Raw genomic sequence first — 13,577 nt, forward strand, 5'->3', positions numbered from 1 at the left:
GTGTATGTGTTCCTATCCATGTGAATTTGTTAAAACCAAAGTTTACGACAAATTCAAACTCATATGAACCGAACTTTCTTAATCTTGATTTCTTGCATTATGGTAGCACAGCTGCCCACCATGTCTTCCAAGTAGTTAAGCAGCTCACTTTTTTCTTATCAATGTACTTTCCATTGATCAAGGTCCTTGCCTTTTATGCATTCAAATGAAAACTCATAGGACTCACATGCATAATTAACTCGATTGGATTGGCACAGAAACAAAGTAATGTCAACACGATAGGTTGTAAACCTCAACTCGTGTGGTAGTGATGATCGATAAGGTTTATTTTGATTTTTTCTTGAAACCTTTCAAGACCATAAAGACTCCCACTGACTCCTTGACATATAAGATTCTTTTGTCAATAAACATTTCTTGACAAACAAATATTCAAGAGTTAGTGTAGTTTTTATCAAAACACTTCATAAATTGGTCCTAGTTGGTCTTTGTCTTATCCAAGACATCACAACTTTCCACATTTGATGAATGTTATAAACCTTCTTTATACTTATCACTCAATGTCACAATCTTAACTCTAAGACTTTTTTTGGAACGAAGTATGATTGACTTTTTTGATTTAACCATTTCTTCAATTCTTGATTCCTCTTCTTAAACATACAATTGTACTTAAAGGATCAATTGAAATATGGTTCTTAATCATTAAGACCTATCATAAAGCATAAAAGGTACTCTCCCTTCTTCTTAGAATGGAGAAACTTTTATCTTTCTGCCTACTTGATTCTTCTTATTCGTTCTACTATTGATTTAAACTTTTTCAATCAATTCAGAATTACACTTAATCTTATAAGTATAATCATATTTACTAAACCTTTAGTAAATCATGACGAATATCTTGTTACTCTTATGGTGGACTTTGATCAACACACAACTTTGTGTACTCGATCTCCTAGTCCTTCACTTGACACTTTGTCAATGAATTAGTCTAATTTCCAAATATGAAATTTCTCATTCATCATGCAACCAAGTTGCTTGATTCCAAATTTCTGTCCAATTGAAATTTGGGCGATGAGAAACTCTCCCTATTTGGTAAACATAATAAGAACCAGATCCATTATAGAAACATTCAAACATCAATTTTCATATACGTCATTGTAAGGATAAATAAATAATATAAAATCAAAATTTATTTTATTGCGGAAAAATTTGTCTTTACAATGCAATTCATTGAAAAATTATGTTAATACATATTTCTTAGCAATCTAATTCTAACTCTAAGTAGTAGCTCAAGAATCTAATCTTCGAGAAATGCGATCGAAATCCATTCCTTTACGGTTAGATTCTGCTCACTTCTTCCCTTAAGCTTCCTTTCTTTTCTTCGATCCTACAAAACATCAATTGTAATCTTATCACATTATGTATTCAGAATCTAGAATGAAGCTTAAAAGAGTTAGTCAATGGATTTTACCTAACTTAGAGTCATACGTTTCGACTCTCCCATCTCTTAGATCTCTTAGGTAAATGGGGCAGCTTCGTCTCCAATGCCCTTTCTCCTGGCAATAAAAGCAAATTGACTCTTTTGGAACATGACATGGAACTACTTCAGACATTGCCTTTCTCTTATGATCAAACTTTTCGAACATGGCATGTCTTTCGTTGCCATTGTCTATATCCATAGAGGTCTTGAAGGCAGATTCACCGATCAACTTTGCTTTTCTATTGCGCCAAATCATTGCTGATTCAGCAGCAATAAGCATATAGGTGAGATCTATAAGGGTCACGTCATAGTTCATCATATAGTATTCTCTTACAAACTCACTATATGAGTTGGGAAGTGTCTGAAGAACCCAATCAACAGCCATTTCCTCACAGACAACGGATCCCAACATTCTTAACCTATCAATGTGTGACTTCATCCTTAGGACGTGTGCACACACGGACTTTCCTTCTTTATGTTTACTTGCCAAAATGGCTTGAGTGATCTTGAACTTTTCAAGCCTTTGAACTTGTGGGTTAGGGAGAATTATTGGAGGAGGTAGAGGAATTGAAGCATGATTTCTTGTTCCTCGATCGAATCGTGGAATATCATCTTCATGTGGAATGCTTGTTCCACGAGATTTGAGAAGACCATAGTTGTCGAATTTTGACATCTACAAAACGGGAGAAAAACGAATTCAAGTTAGTTGATAGATTGAGTCCTTAGTAAATCACCCAAATGAGATACTAAGGCTAGGACCCAACACAATATTCTACAACTCAGGAGAGGGATGCCGTAACCCAAATTGCAGAACATTTGAAGGTAAGTGAATGACGATTCACTAATTTCCACCATGAAAAACGAAAAAAGAAATTTAAGTTTTAAATCTATGAAAACTCCTAGATCCTTTGAGATTCATTGAACTTTCAATGGCATGTTTTAAACTCTATATGCCCCTCTTGTTTGTGATTGGGATGCCGAGGATCACAAAGCGGGTGTGAATAACCATGCAAACTTACATGGTGCCCTCACATGTTACAGTCACCTATTCGATGTGCCGGTAAACCACACACGCTCCACCGAACTATGACAAACATTGAGTCACCCTTTGCTACCTTTGCTTAGAACCATTTAGTGTGCCGGTTAACCACACACGCTCCACTAACGTCTTCGCAAGGGCACAAAGTGTAATTTCATGGAATTGCATAAATTCACTTTTGCCTAAGTAACTAAGATTGGGAATTTTATGAAAACATTTAGTTACTTTTATACTTCATTATACTTATAATGGAAGGTTTTGTCCCATCCTACCCGTTCGGCTAACGACCCTCCACTAGTCAAGAGTGCGGTGGGTAAGAGTGGATACCCATTCAATCGCCATTTTATAGGCAATTTCCTTAAACACCCCTTATAGACTAGCTTCGTGAATGAGGCCTACTAACGCTAAGACTGACTTTTACTCATACATATATATTATGTTAGACTTTTAATGTTATATATATAGTATTGGGTGTATTTTATACTTTCAAAATACTAGGTGGTCTAATTTAACAATTATACCTTTAATTCAATTAAATTGTAAACCTAAACTTTTATGGATTTATTAAACTTCTTTTAATTATACACCTTAATTAATTAATAAAACCATAAGGGTGTGATTTGAACTTTTTCAAAACTATACTAGAGTTTTAGAATTTAACATTCCTAATTAAACTTTTAATCAACTTTTAAATTCCAAAACTTGAGGGCAAGTTTTGAAACATTTCAACACATTAGGGTTTAGAATTTAAATATACATCAAAATTAAACCATTTAATCAAAATTTAAATTCCAAAACTTGAGGGCAAGTTTTGAAACCTTTTTCAAAACATAAACCTTTTTCAAAACATTAGGGTTTCAACTATTTAAATTTCAAAACAACAAAACTTTTGGGTTCAAATTTAAACTATAAAACCTAAAGGGCAAAATATGAAACTTTTCATAACAACAAGGATCAAATAACAAATAATTCAAATTAACATTTAATCACATAATTATCCATATTTGATTTATTTAATGATTTCTTGCAAAACAATTTATCAATTTACTCAAAATAATTAATCAATTATCTTATAAGGAAACAATTATTTTATTAATTGATAAATATCTTCAATTAGATCAAAATTATAGTCAAATATATCATATAATCGGATTAATATTGATCTAACATGATAAGGTAACTATCCATAAGCAAAAAACAGCAAGAAATCCCGGAATACCCTCCATCTGACGAGCCGACTCGTCGAGTCACGCATGGACTCGGCGAGTTCATCTATGGACTCGGCGAGTCCAGCCTCCAGAAACACAAAATTCGAAATTTTCAAACATATCAAGCATCAATACAATAGAAACCAATCAAGGCTCTGATACCACTGATGGGTTTTGGTCATAAGACATCCTATGTGCTCATACAAACCCTAATGCTTGGATCTAGGTTTCTCTATTGTACATGCTTTGAATCCAAGACTATAAACCCTAATTCTAGCATATGGAAATCAATATTAACATATAATTAGGTTTAAGATATTACCTTGATTGTTATGTAGCAACAACAATCCCAATTCCTCCTTGAATTGACTTTGGAAGGCTTAGAGTCACAAGTGTCTCTCCTCTAATGGCTTACAAACACCAAGAGCAAATGGAGAAGGTATAAAGAGAGAGGAGAGAGGTAGGAATTCATCCTTAGGACTTCTTGAGAAGGCTTAGAAGAATTCATGAGCCTTAGGGGGTTTATATAGGTGTAAAGATTAGGGTTTTATCCCTTATCTAGTTGCTTGCCCACCAAGCAACCATAAGATAAGTCTTAGAAACCCTTATCCTAGTCGAATTCTATTGCATTATCTCCTTAAATTCGTTCACCCTATATTTAAGATAATCCTTACCTTATTTTGTAACTATCGCATAATTACAATTCAGCCCCTCTAGTTTAATTAATTACACTTGATCACAAAATTAATTCTTAATTAATTATTGACCAATATTAATTAAACAAATATGATTTCTCCTTTAATATATTATTCTTATAACATATTAATAAATCATAATAACCTCTCTCTCTATTTATTTCTCCAATCAAGTTGCTTTGGTGAAGGCAACCCAAAAGGACCATGCACCATCGGGTCAAGTACATACCAAAATAGTTATGGACTTAGACGCTAATCCAACAGTAGAGTGTTTATCGTGAAGGACTGAAGGTGCTGGAAATTGAAAGCAAGAATGTGGGGATCCTCTACAAGAAGGTTTAGTTTTTATATCATTTTAACTTCAACTGCTATAATGGTAATGTGTGGTCACTATGGTGATGTTCAAGTAACATGCTTCAAGAGGGATTCACCTTTTTTCTTTAATGGTTTTTCTTGATTTATTAATGATGAACTTTATCACAACTCATGATTTTTTGTAGCACTGTGTCCTTTAGCATTTAGCAATTTTATTCCAAAATTGGGAATTGTCTCATTTTTTTTTCTTAAGTTTACATTTCACAGCGGATATGCGGGTATGGTCCTTGTGCCATTTTAAATGGATTCATCGAGTAATGAATAGGAGTGTCTTTAGGACATACACTTCCCAACTAACAGAGTTAATGTTGTTAAACGATTGTTTAATGTTTCCTAATTGAGTGTAATATTTTTTGTACAAATTTATGGACTGGAAGTGGCTTTGTGGTACATAAGAAATCTATTGGAAAGTGTGTTACAATTGATCTATATCTACTTACTGAATTTGTTTTATTATCAAAGATACATTTCTGTTTCATTGTTTCTAGTCTGTCAAAGGAGCTACTTAATCGTTTAGTGATTATATTTATGTATTTGTAGCATGCAATTCATGGAAAAATGTCAAATGAGCTACTTAATTGTTCCCTGCGGATCCTTATTCATTTGATACAAATTTGATCATTAAAAGTATTTCCTTTATTATTACAATTTTTAACATTTTGTTATTATTGATTGGTTTGTGTCTTTGTAATAGACAAATCTTAATAACATGGTGACTATGGGATTTTCAAGAAACCAAGAAGTTGTTAAAAGCATATTTACTCCGGATAATGCTTTAGATGACTAAATACTTTTGTTTCCGAATAGTTTTCTTTATAGCAATCTACTTTGTAAAGTACTTCTTCAACAAGATTGGCCATGAATTTGATATTCCCCGCACATAATGAATTTATGTTTCATTCAAATCTGTGGCGTAGCGCATGTTTTTTTACTAGTTATAAATAAGGCATTTTTATTATTGTTTTGATAGTTTTTTTTTTAGGTATAATCAAGTTTATAATAGAATTTACGAAAATTCTAGAGAACATAGATTGTTCTGTGTTACCGTTTGAGTCTGGTCATTTCTAATTCTTGTTTATTCTACATCATTTGGTATCAGACCCCAACTGAGATGACCGGCCTTAGAAGACCTCGCGTAGCCACAACCATCGCAACTATTGGCTTGGATATGGAGCGGTTAATGTTAGAGACCTACAAGATATGCAAATGGGGCGAAAAACGTTGTGATCCAATATTTGCGACAACGAATACAAGAACTCGAGTCGTTGAATCAAGACTCGTGGGTAGAAGAGATTAAATCGGAACATAACGTCTAGGACCACGGTCACAATGAGGTCAATCATTTTTCAACCAAAACGAGATTATCATGAAAGAGGATATTGTGATGATCTGTTGAGGAACATTGATTTGAAGGTCGAGACTCCCAAAGTCATGGGATTATATCAAGTTTGTATGAACCTAAACCAATCTTTTGGTACGAGGTGGATGAATACGAGTGTTGTCCATTTTGTGGCATTGATTTCGTGTGTGATGCAGAACAAATCTATGACACTAAAGATGAAGGTGAAGCTATTGAAAAAGTTGGTGTTGAAAAAAATATATTTTTTCCAAAGTTCGTGATTACGGAAACAGGTGACAATAATGTTCATGAAGAGTTTTCAGGTGTTTATATTTTTTATAAACAAGATATTCTTCATATGGCTACTCGAAAAAACGTTAATTAAAGCAATTAATAAGTATGCCAGAAACATTTTTGATCGAGAATGTTTTCCAATTTGCTACATCTATGCTCATTTTAAAGTTTAGAAGTTGTTTGTATTTTTGAAACCCTGGATGAAACGTGTTCACAATAAAGACTCGAGAACAAGTCATTTTCAAAAGGAGGATGATGTAGAGATCTTATTTTTGAAATAATAATAATAATAATAATAATAATAATAATAATAATAATAATAATAATAATAACACATGAAAAACCGTTTAAATTCATAAAAGTATTTATATTAAAAAAATATAACAAGTAAAAAAAACTTTTTGATGAAATAAATTTCAACAATTACTCCTTCTATTTTTTTTCTCCTAAACAATACAAAAAAGTAGGGGTGGAATTGGTACGGTACCGGGTATTTTTTTTTCCAAACCGTGTATCATACCAATTATAATTGGTATGTAATTTTATTTACCATCACCGTACCAAGTATAGTTGGTACCAACTTAACTGGCTACCAGTAAGTTCGGTTGGTACATGTTGGTAATGGTATGTACCAATATGTATGGGTATTTTACAAATTAAGATTTATGTGTTATTGTGCACTTAAAAGGTATATGTGGGTTTTGTAAATAAGCGTTTTCTGAATGGTTGGATTGGAAATTCCATACAAAAAAGATTTTAGAATTTTGTACCATGAGTTTAAACTAAACAATAGAGTAAATGGGATATGTTAATATGAGTTTGATCTTTAAAAGCTACTAGACGTTAATGCTAATATCAAAACACTTTAACTCTTAACCGTCAAATACATTTAAAGTTAAAATATACAATATTGTATATATATATGAAAAATAACTTGGTTGGTACGGTAATACCGTGACATTTAAAACCTTGTACCATTACCGTACCATTATTAATTAATTGGTACGGTACTACCAGCCAAATATGTTGGTTACTATACATGTTGGCTACCAATATAATTGGTTCGGTTGTTGGTTGGTTTTCCATGATACATATTTACCACCCCTACAAAAAAGTGATCGTAACCTTATCCCTAATAAAAGTAAATAACTTGCTTTTGGCCAATACCATCTATTCACCTCTAATTAATTTTGTCTAATAAAATTTGTGTTTCCGCAAAAACCAGTTTGGTCACCTCCATATTTTTTTTGTATAGTAAAAACATTTAGTATTTCGTTTGGTCGCCTCCGATTATTATTTTTTGTCTACATATACACCTCTTTCTAAACGTTTTCCTACATGACAATTGATATAGTTCATATTAACTAGATATTTACGAGTTCCAACATCTATTTACAGCATATAATGGAAAATCAAAAAAAAAAAAAAAACAAATTACATAAGGCATCTTTCTACCGAAATTTCTCAATGACAAAAAACCATTTGTTTATCATTGATAAAAATAAGTTACATAAACACAAGAATAATTACAATTTCAATTCTTCATTCGTATATACAATAAAAAGACAGAATTACAAATCTTCTATAGAAATATTATATTCAAACAAGAAAATGCACAATGCATTTTCCATACATCACTGGAGATATAGGGCAGCTCCGACTAGCGCCACCCAGACTACTAGAGCTGCCCAAAAGGCTTGGTTTTTTACCAAATCACCGGGCGGTCGCCATACCAAAAAGTCACCAAGGTAGTCTCTGCCCGATGAGACTTGATTACTTGTCAGTCGGTTGCTTCTTTCTTCTTTCTCTTTATTTTTATCCGTCCATGTTACCGCATAGCTGCATTAATAGATGTTCGCATTATTTGATTATTTAGGGTTTATGTAATCAATTTTATATTGGTCACGAAAAAAAGTTGATTATAAAGGAGTCGAGCAGGCGTTTGGTTTGCAGAATGTTTTGGAACAAAATGGAAATTTGTTAGGTAGCATTTGGCATGCAATTAGGGGTGTCAAAAAAACCCAAACCCGATTAACCCGACCCGACCCAAACCCGAATAAGGTAATTAGGGTCGGGTTTAATAGGGTCAGAACTCTTAATCGGGTTATTCGGGTTAACCCGACTAACCCGAATTATTATTAGGGTCGGGTTTAAGGTTGATTTTTTCAAAACAATTCGGGTTTCGGGTCAACCCGACTAACCCGAATTATTATTAGGGTCGGGTTTAAGATTGATTTTTTCAAAACAATTCGGGTTTCGGGTCAACCCGAATAACCCGATTAAGAATTTATTACTAAAACTTTTTTACTGCGTTGAATGACATGAATTCAAGATCCCATGAGATTTTACACTAATACATATTCCTTATTTAAACAAACTAGATAGTAAAATTACTATGTATAATGATGTATAAAATAACATAAATTTTCTTTCTTCTTAATGCAGTACGGTTGTGTTGTAACAGTTTTACGAATTTTATTCATTGTTTACATTACTAATATGGGAAAAGAAACCCCAAAAATTCATATTGTATACCAACTTTACATTTTAAGTCCCTATACATGTGGATTATGTATTAAAATGACACAACATAAAGTCATCTTACATTTCAACCTCAACCCGATTAATCCGACCCTACTAACCCGAAACCCGATTAACCCGAACCCGACTAACCCGTACCTTATTAGGGTCGGGTTTCGGGTGAATATTTTTTCTACAAAAACCCGACTAACCCGACCCGTTTAACCCGAAACCCGATCGGGTTAACCCAATTAACAGCCCTATATGCAATCAGAGAGGGGTTAATGGAAAAAAAAAATTGAAAAGTTAAACTTCAATTAATTTTTTTTAAATAAAACCTTTTATAACAATTATATTTTTAGATTTCATGGTATCTAGTTCTTTTTATGGTGCAACTATTTTTTAATCAAAGACATTCTTTTTCTTTTTTTACCATTTGCAAAACATTGGTAATATATATTTTGAACGAAATAAAATATGATTATATGCAACGATTTACCTTTATTTAATAATAACTTATATTTATAAAATAACATTCTCTGCTTTATTTATAAATTTTACTTTACTTAGTTGTTTATTTATTAATATCAAACAACATGTTTGAATAATTCATTCCATTCCTTCGAGCTAACCAAATATGACAATGGAATGTATATTCGGCTTGTAAATTTGTCAAACGATTTGTAACGTGTATAATGACAAATAACTGAATTGTCATTCATTAACTTCTTGTTCACGATTCTCGTTCACAAAACTTGTACAAAAAATTTAATCATGAAAAGAAGAAACCAAAATAACATTAATAAAACATGGTTTTGAAAGGGTATTGTAGTCATTTATAGAAACAAGAGAGAATTGGAATTAAATTAGTAGTCATTTGCAACCAACGGCGGTAATGAAATGAAACTTAGGGGGCGTTTGATTAGCAAAAGGTTGTGAAAGGATTTGGGATCTGTCAAGAGGTGGGGGTGGGGGTGGGGTGTGAGTTTGTGGGGGTATGGGGTGGGAGTAAGTGTGTATTTGTGGGGGTGGGGGTGGGGTGGGGGTGGTGGGTTGGGGTGTAGAGGTGGGGGTAGGTAGAGGTGTGTGGGGTGTGAGTGGGTGTGTTTATATTTTAGAAAAAATTTGAAATTAGAAAAATGTGGAAAACAATGATTATCGGTTTTCCAAAAATTTCCAACTTCTTTGTAATTTTAATAAAACGGAAAATTTTCATTTTCTATGAAAAATTTAGAAAAATAAACGATCTAAATGCGTTTTCAAATTCTTATTTTTCTTGGAAAATTTTTCCGGAAAAAGGCCATTTTTCCGCAACTAAACGCAACCTACGAAATTTAACTCACTCTTGTGTTTCATTGACAAGAAAGGAAATGAAATGAGATTCTATTATTTTATGTTTTATATTTGTTCTTATTAATTTAATGTTGAAAAAACTTTTTTAAATATTTAAAATAACATTTTAAGATGACTTTTCACAAATAAAAAAATTAATTTCAGATAACAAAAAGTTGACCATACATATTGGCGAAGCAAAATTAACTCTTAATAAATTCTTTTCTGATGTAAAATATTACTCGTAAAATCAAATTTTTGATTTGTTGTAAAACTTGAAAGTTGAAATATCGAGAAACCAGAGAGGCAGAGAGAAAACGAATTGGTTGTTGTAATAAATTTAGAGGGAAAGTTGAATTCCCAGGGTAATGTATTTCATAATTTTAAGGGAATTCAATTCCATACACTTTTACAACCAAACACAAGAATCAGGAATAAACCAGAGTTGAATTTGAATTCCAATTCCATTAAATCACGGCCCCTTAATTCCATTTCCGGCAATTTCATAAGGAATCCCGCAAACCAAACACCCTCTTAAGATTATTAATGTGCCTCTCCTTTTAATCTATTTATAGACATTTTTACAACTCATTCCATAAGAAGCCTCTCCGTTTTTCCACAAGAATGTCCTTATTGGTCATTTTACATTAGTTTATTAAATAATTAGATTCTGTCAAACACCTAAACAAATGAGAATTATATTTTTAAAGTCGCATAGAATTAATACAAACTAGCTACATGGGCCTTTTAGTTGCGGAAAAATGAGCTGTTTTCTAGCTACATGGTTTTTTTTGGTAATTTTCAAATACACAGCCAATTTTATAAAATCCAATCATCTGATTCTGCCAATTTTATTATCACGTCATCACTTTCAAAACTCACATCCAAAGGATTATATTTTTTTAAAGTCACATAGAATTAATAAATACAAACTAGCTACATGACAAGACATAATAGGTTATTCTGTGTTACCTATGCATTGGACTTGAACTGATGTCATCATGTCAATAGGACAAAACTTTTTATTTTTTTGTAGAACAAGGTGGAAAAGAGGCTCGCTCTCACTCTTGATCTCTTGTCTGTGCAAAAGACGTGAATGCCCTTCTTGTCATTATTATCAAAAGTAGCCCAAGAAAGTTTGTCCAGTCCAGTAAAAATGATATTTGGTAACAGTCACACGAGATCTACAAAGATAAAGTTGTTGATAGGAGCTAACCTGTCATAGCTAGAACCAATAAGTGGAATTGTAACCATTTCTTCCTGTGATATCTTAAGCTTAGGAGCTTGCAAGATATATCTCAGATCTTTAGCTTGGCGTCTAATACTCACACTTGGATGACTACTCTCCAACTTCTTGTAAAGATCAATACAATCTTTATGGCGATTATTAGCTTCATAAGCCATAGCAAGCCATATCTGTATCTGAAAATTACCAAAAAACCATTATAGAGAAAGTCATTCAAAACCAAAACCCTAAAATGGATACCAACCTCGCCACCAAACAAAGTGGGCCTTGGTATGATTGTGAGAGCGCCTTCCAAGAACTCAATCGAACGCCCATACATACCCTTTCCATAAGCTCTTTGCCCCAAATCAAACATCAATTCAGCCATTTTCCTCCTTTCTGCTTGTTCTTTAGCAACCTATCAAGATAACAAGAAATTCTGTGTTACTGGAACATGGGAATCCATATCGATAAATTGAGACACAAACCTACTTATTTGAAAATCGTTGGAAATCATTCACCTTTCTAACTTGGCTGCAAAATTGTTAATGTTTTAGACTAAAGTTAAATCCACATATAAGCAGAATGTGCAAAGATCCATTTGGATCACCAATTACATTCTTCTTTCATATTGCTGGTGATCCTAGGTATAGTAAAAGGAATCAATAAAGGTCTATTACTAATGACATCAGTTGCAATTATGTGTTGAAATTTTAGGTTTTGGTTTCTAAGAATGAATGAAGTTGTATTTTTGCTCAAAGGTAGTTATGAACTTGTTAGATCATCTCTACCAACCGTTTATGCCACAGAATTTCGTGGTTTGGGATCAGAAACAAGTCAAAATTTAAACATAATGAGCTTCAAGTTCTCTGATTTTAAACAAATAAAGTCAAATATGAAACAATAACCACAAATAATGAACACAGGCAAAACAAGAACATATTCTACTGTATCATGGGGCATGAATTTTGAGATCTGGAGTCGGCAGAAACCTTACCTTTTCGAGCTCCCTTCGAACTCTCATCCTCTTCTCTTCCTCTGTCTCTTCCTCTCGTTCATTTTCACCATCACCTTCATCTCCAAGCTCACCCTCATCTTCCTCGTCACGACTCTGCAACTCCTCAGCTTTCTTCTCCAACTCTCGCATATCTTCAATCTCCTTCACTCTCATCCTCATCTCCGTCTCCCAAGCCAACCTCTTCTTCCTCTCATCGTCGATATCTTCATCATCCCCGTACCCATTCCCGTTGTCTTCATCGCTAGAACTCTCATAATCGACTTCGTTAAACTTGGAATTCGCTTTTCTTCCACGAACACCGCGATGCGGCGTTGTTGTCGGATCTTTCTCGAACTCGATTCCGCCTTTTGGCGGCAACGAAGCGTAGAGGTTAGATGGAGGTATTACCAGATCCTTTTTGAACAAGTTCAAAAATATGTCGGAAGGGAGTAATCGTGCTTTGCTACGGTCGATTACTGTGTTTCGAGGTGAAGTTACATCCAGCAACAGTGCTAGGTTTCCGAGAACCGCCATGCGGGAACCGGAGATGATGAAGTGGAGAACGGTGGAGATGGAAGTGAGAGATGGGGTAGGAACAGGGATATTCGGTTGAGAACGTGAGTCATGATATTTCGGTTATGTCAAAAGACATTTCTGTCCTTACATCTTTGCAACATTTACCTCCAAATGACTTCGAAAAGTAGAGTAAATCAGAAAAACTCCCTTGGTTTTTATTAATTCCTCTTTTAAACCCTTGATTGTTTACTCTTTTGCAAAAGATCCCAAGTTTTGCCATATTTGATAATTTAGAGATGTATATTGGGTAGTTTAGTTCGGTAGTCATTGGGTATCGGTTAATAACCTATTAGTTATGGTTAACAGTTTTAATCAATTAATGGTTATGATTAATAGTTAATATTAGCTAACTATGATGGTCGAAAATGACATAAAAATAAAAATAATTTTGCTATAAAAAATCAAAAACATAAAGAAATTTGCTATAAAAAAAGTGAATGATGGAGTGTTTATAACTATATTAATATGATAAAAATTATGTATCTCATTTAATTCCAAATAAT

General features: G+C 33.2%; 1 protein-coding gene across 1 annotated transcript; it reads right to left on the reverse strand.

Annotated features, from left to right (window-relative positions):
* Positions 1-7,892: 7,892 nt before the first annotated feature.
* Positions 7,893-13,101, reverse strand: LOC145065646 (Tetratricopeptide repeat (TPR)-like superfamily protein). Its single transcript, XM_079012678.1, has 4 exons — positions 12,499-13,101; positions 11,767-11,919; positions 11,493-11,698; positions 7,893-8,263 (listed from the first exon to the last, which is right to left on the reverse strand). The coding sequence occupies exons 1-4, from the start codon at positions 13,030-13,032 to the stop codon at positions 8,059-8,061; spliced, it is 1,098 nt and encodes a 365-aa protein (XP_078868804.1). The 5' UTR covers positions 13,033-13,101; the 3' UTR covers positions 7,893-8,058.
* Positions 13,102-13,577: the final 476 nt, after the last annotated feature.

This window comes from Lactuca serriola, chromosome 8, assembly GCF_051521515.1.
Source record: "Lactuca serriola cultivar US96UC23 chromosome 8, Lser_US96UC23_V15, whole genome shotgun sequence".
Taxonomy (NCBI): Eukaryota; Viridiplantae; Streptophyta; class Magnoliopsida; order Asterales; family Asteraceae; genus Lactuca; species Lactuca serriola.

What these genes read in the sequence shown, in the direction of transcription:
- LOC145065646 (XM_079012678.1), bottom strand. Translation starts at nt 13,032, where the DNA reads ATGGCGGTTCTCGGAAACCTAGCACTGTTGCTGGATGTAACTTCACCT. An exon ending in TTCGAAGGGAGCTCGAAAAG is followed by an intron (nt 11,920 to 12,498) that starts GTAAGGTTTCTG and finishes TTATCTTGATAG; the next exon opens with GTTGCTAAAGAACAAGCAGA. An exon ending in ATTGGTTCTAGCTATGACAG is followed by an intron (nt 8,264 to 11,492) that starts GTTAGCTCCTAT and finishes CTATTAATGCAG; the next exon opens with CTATGCGGTAACATGGACGG.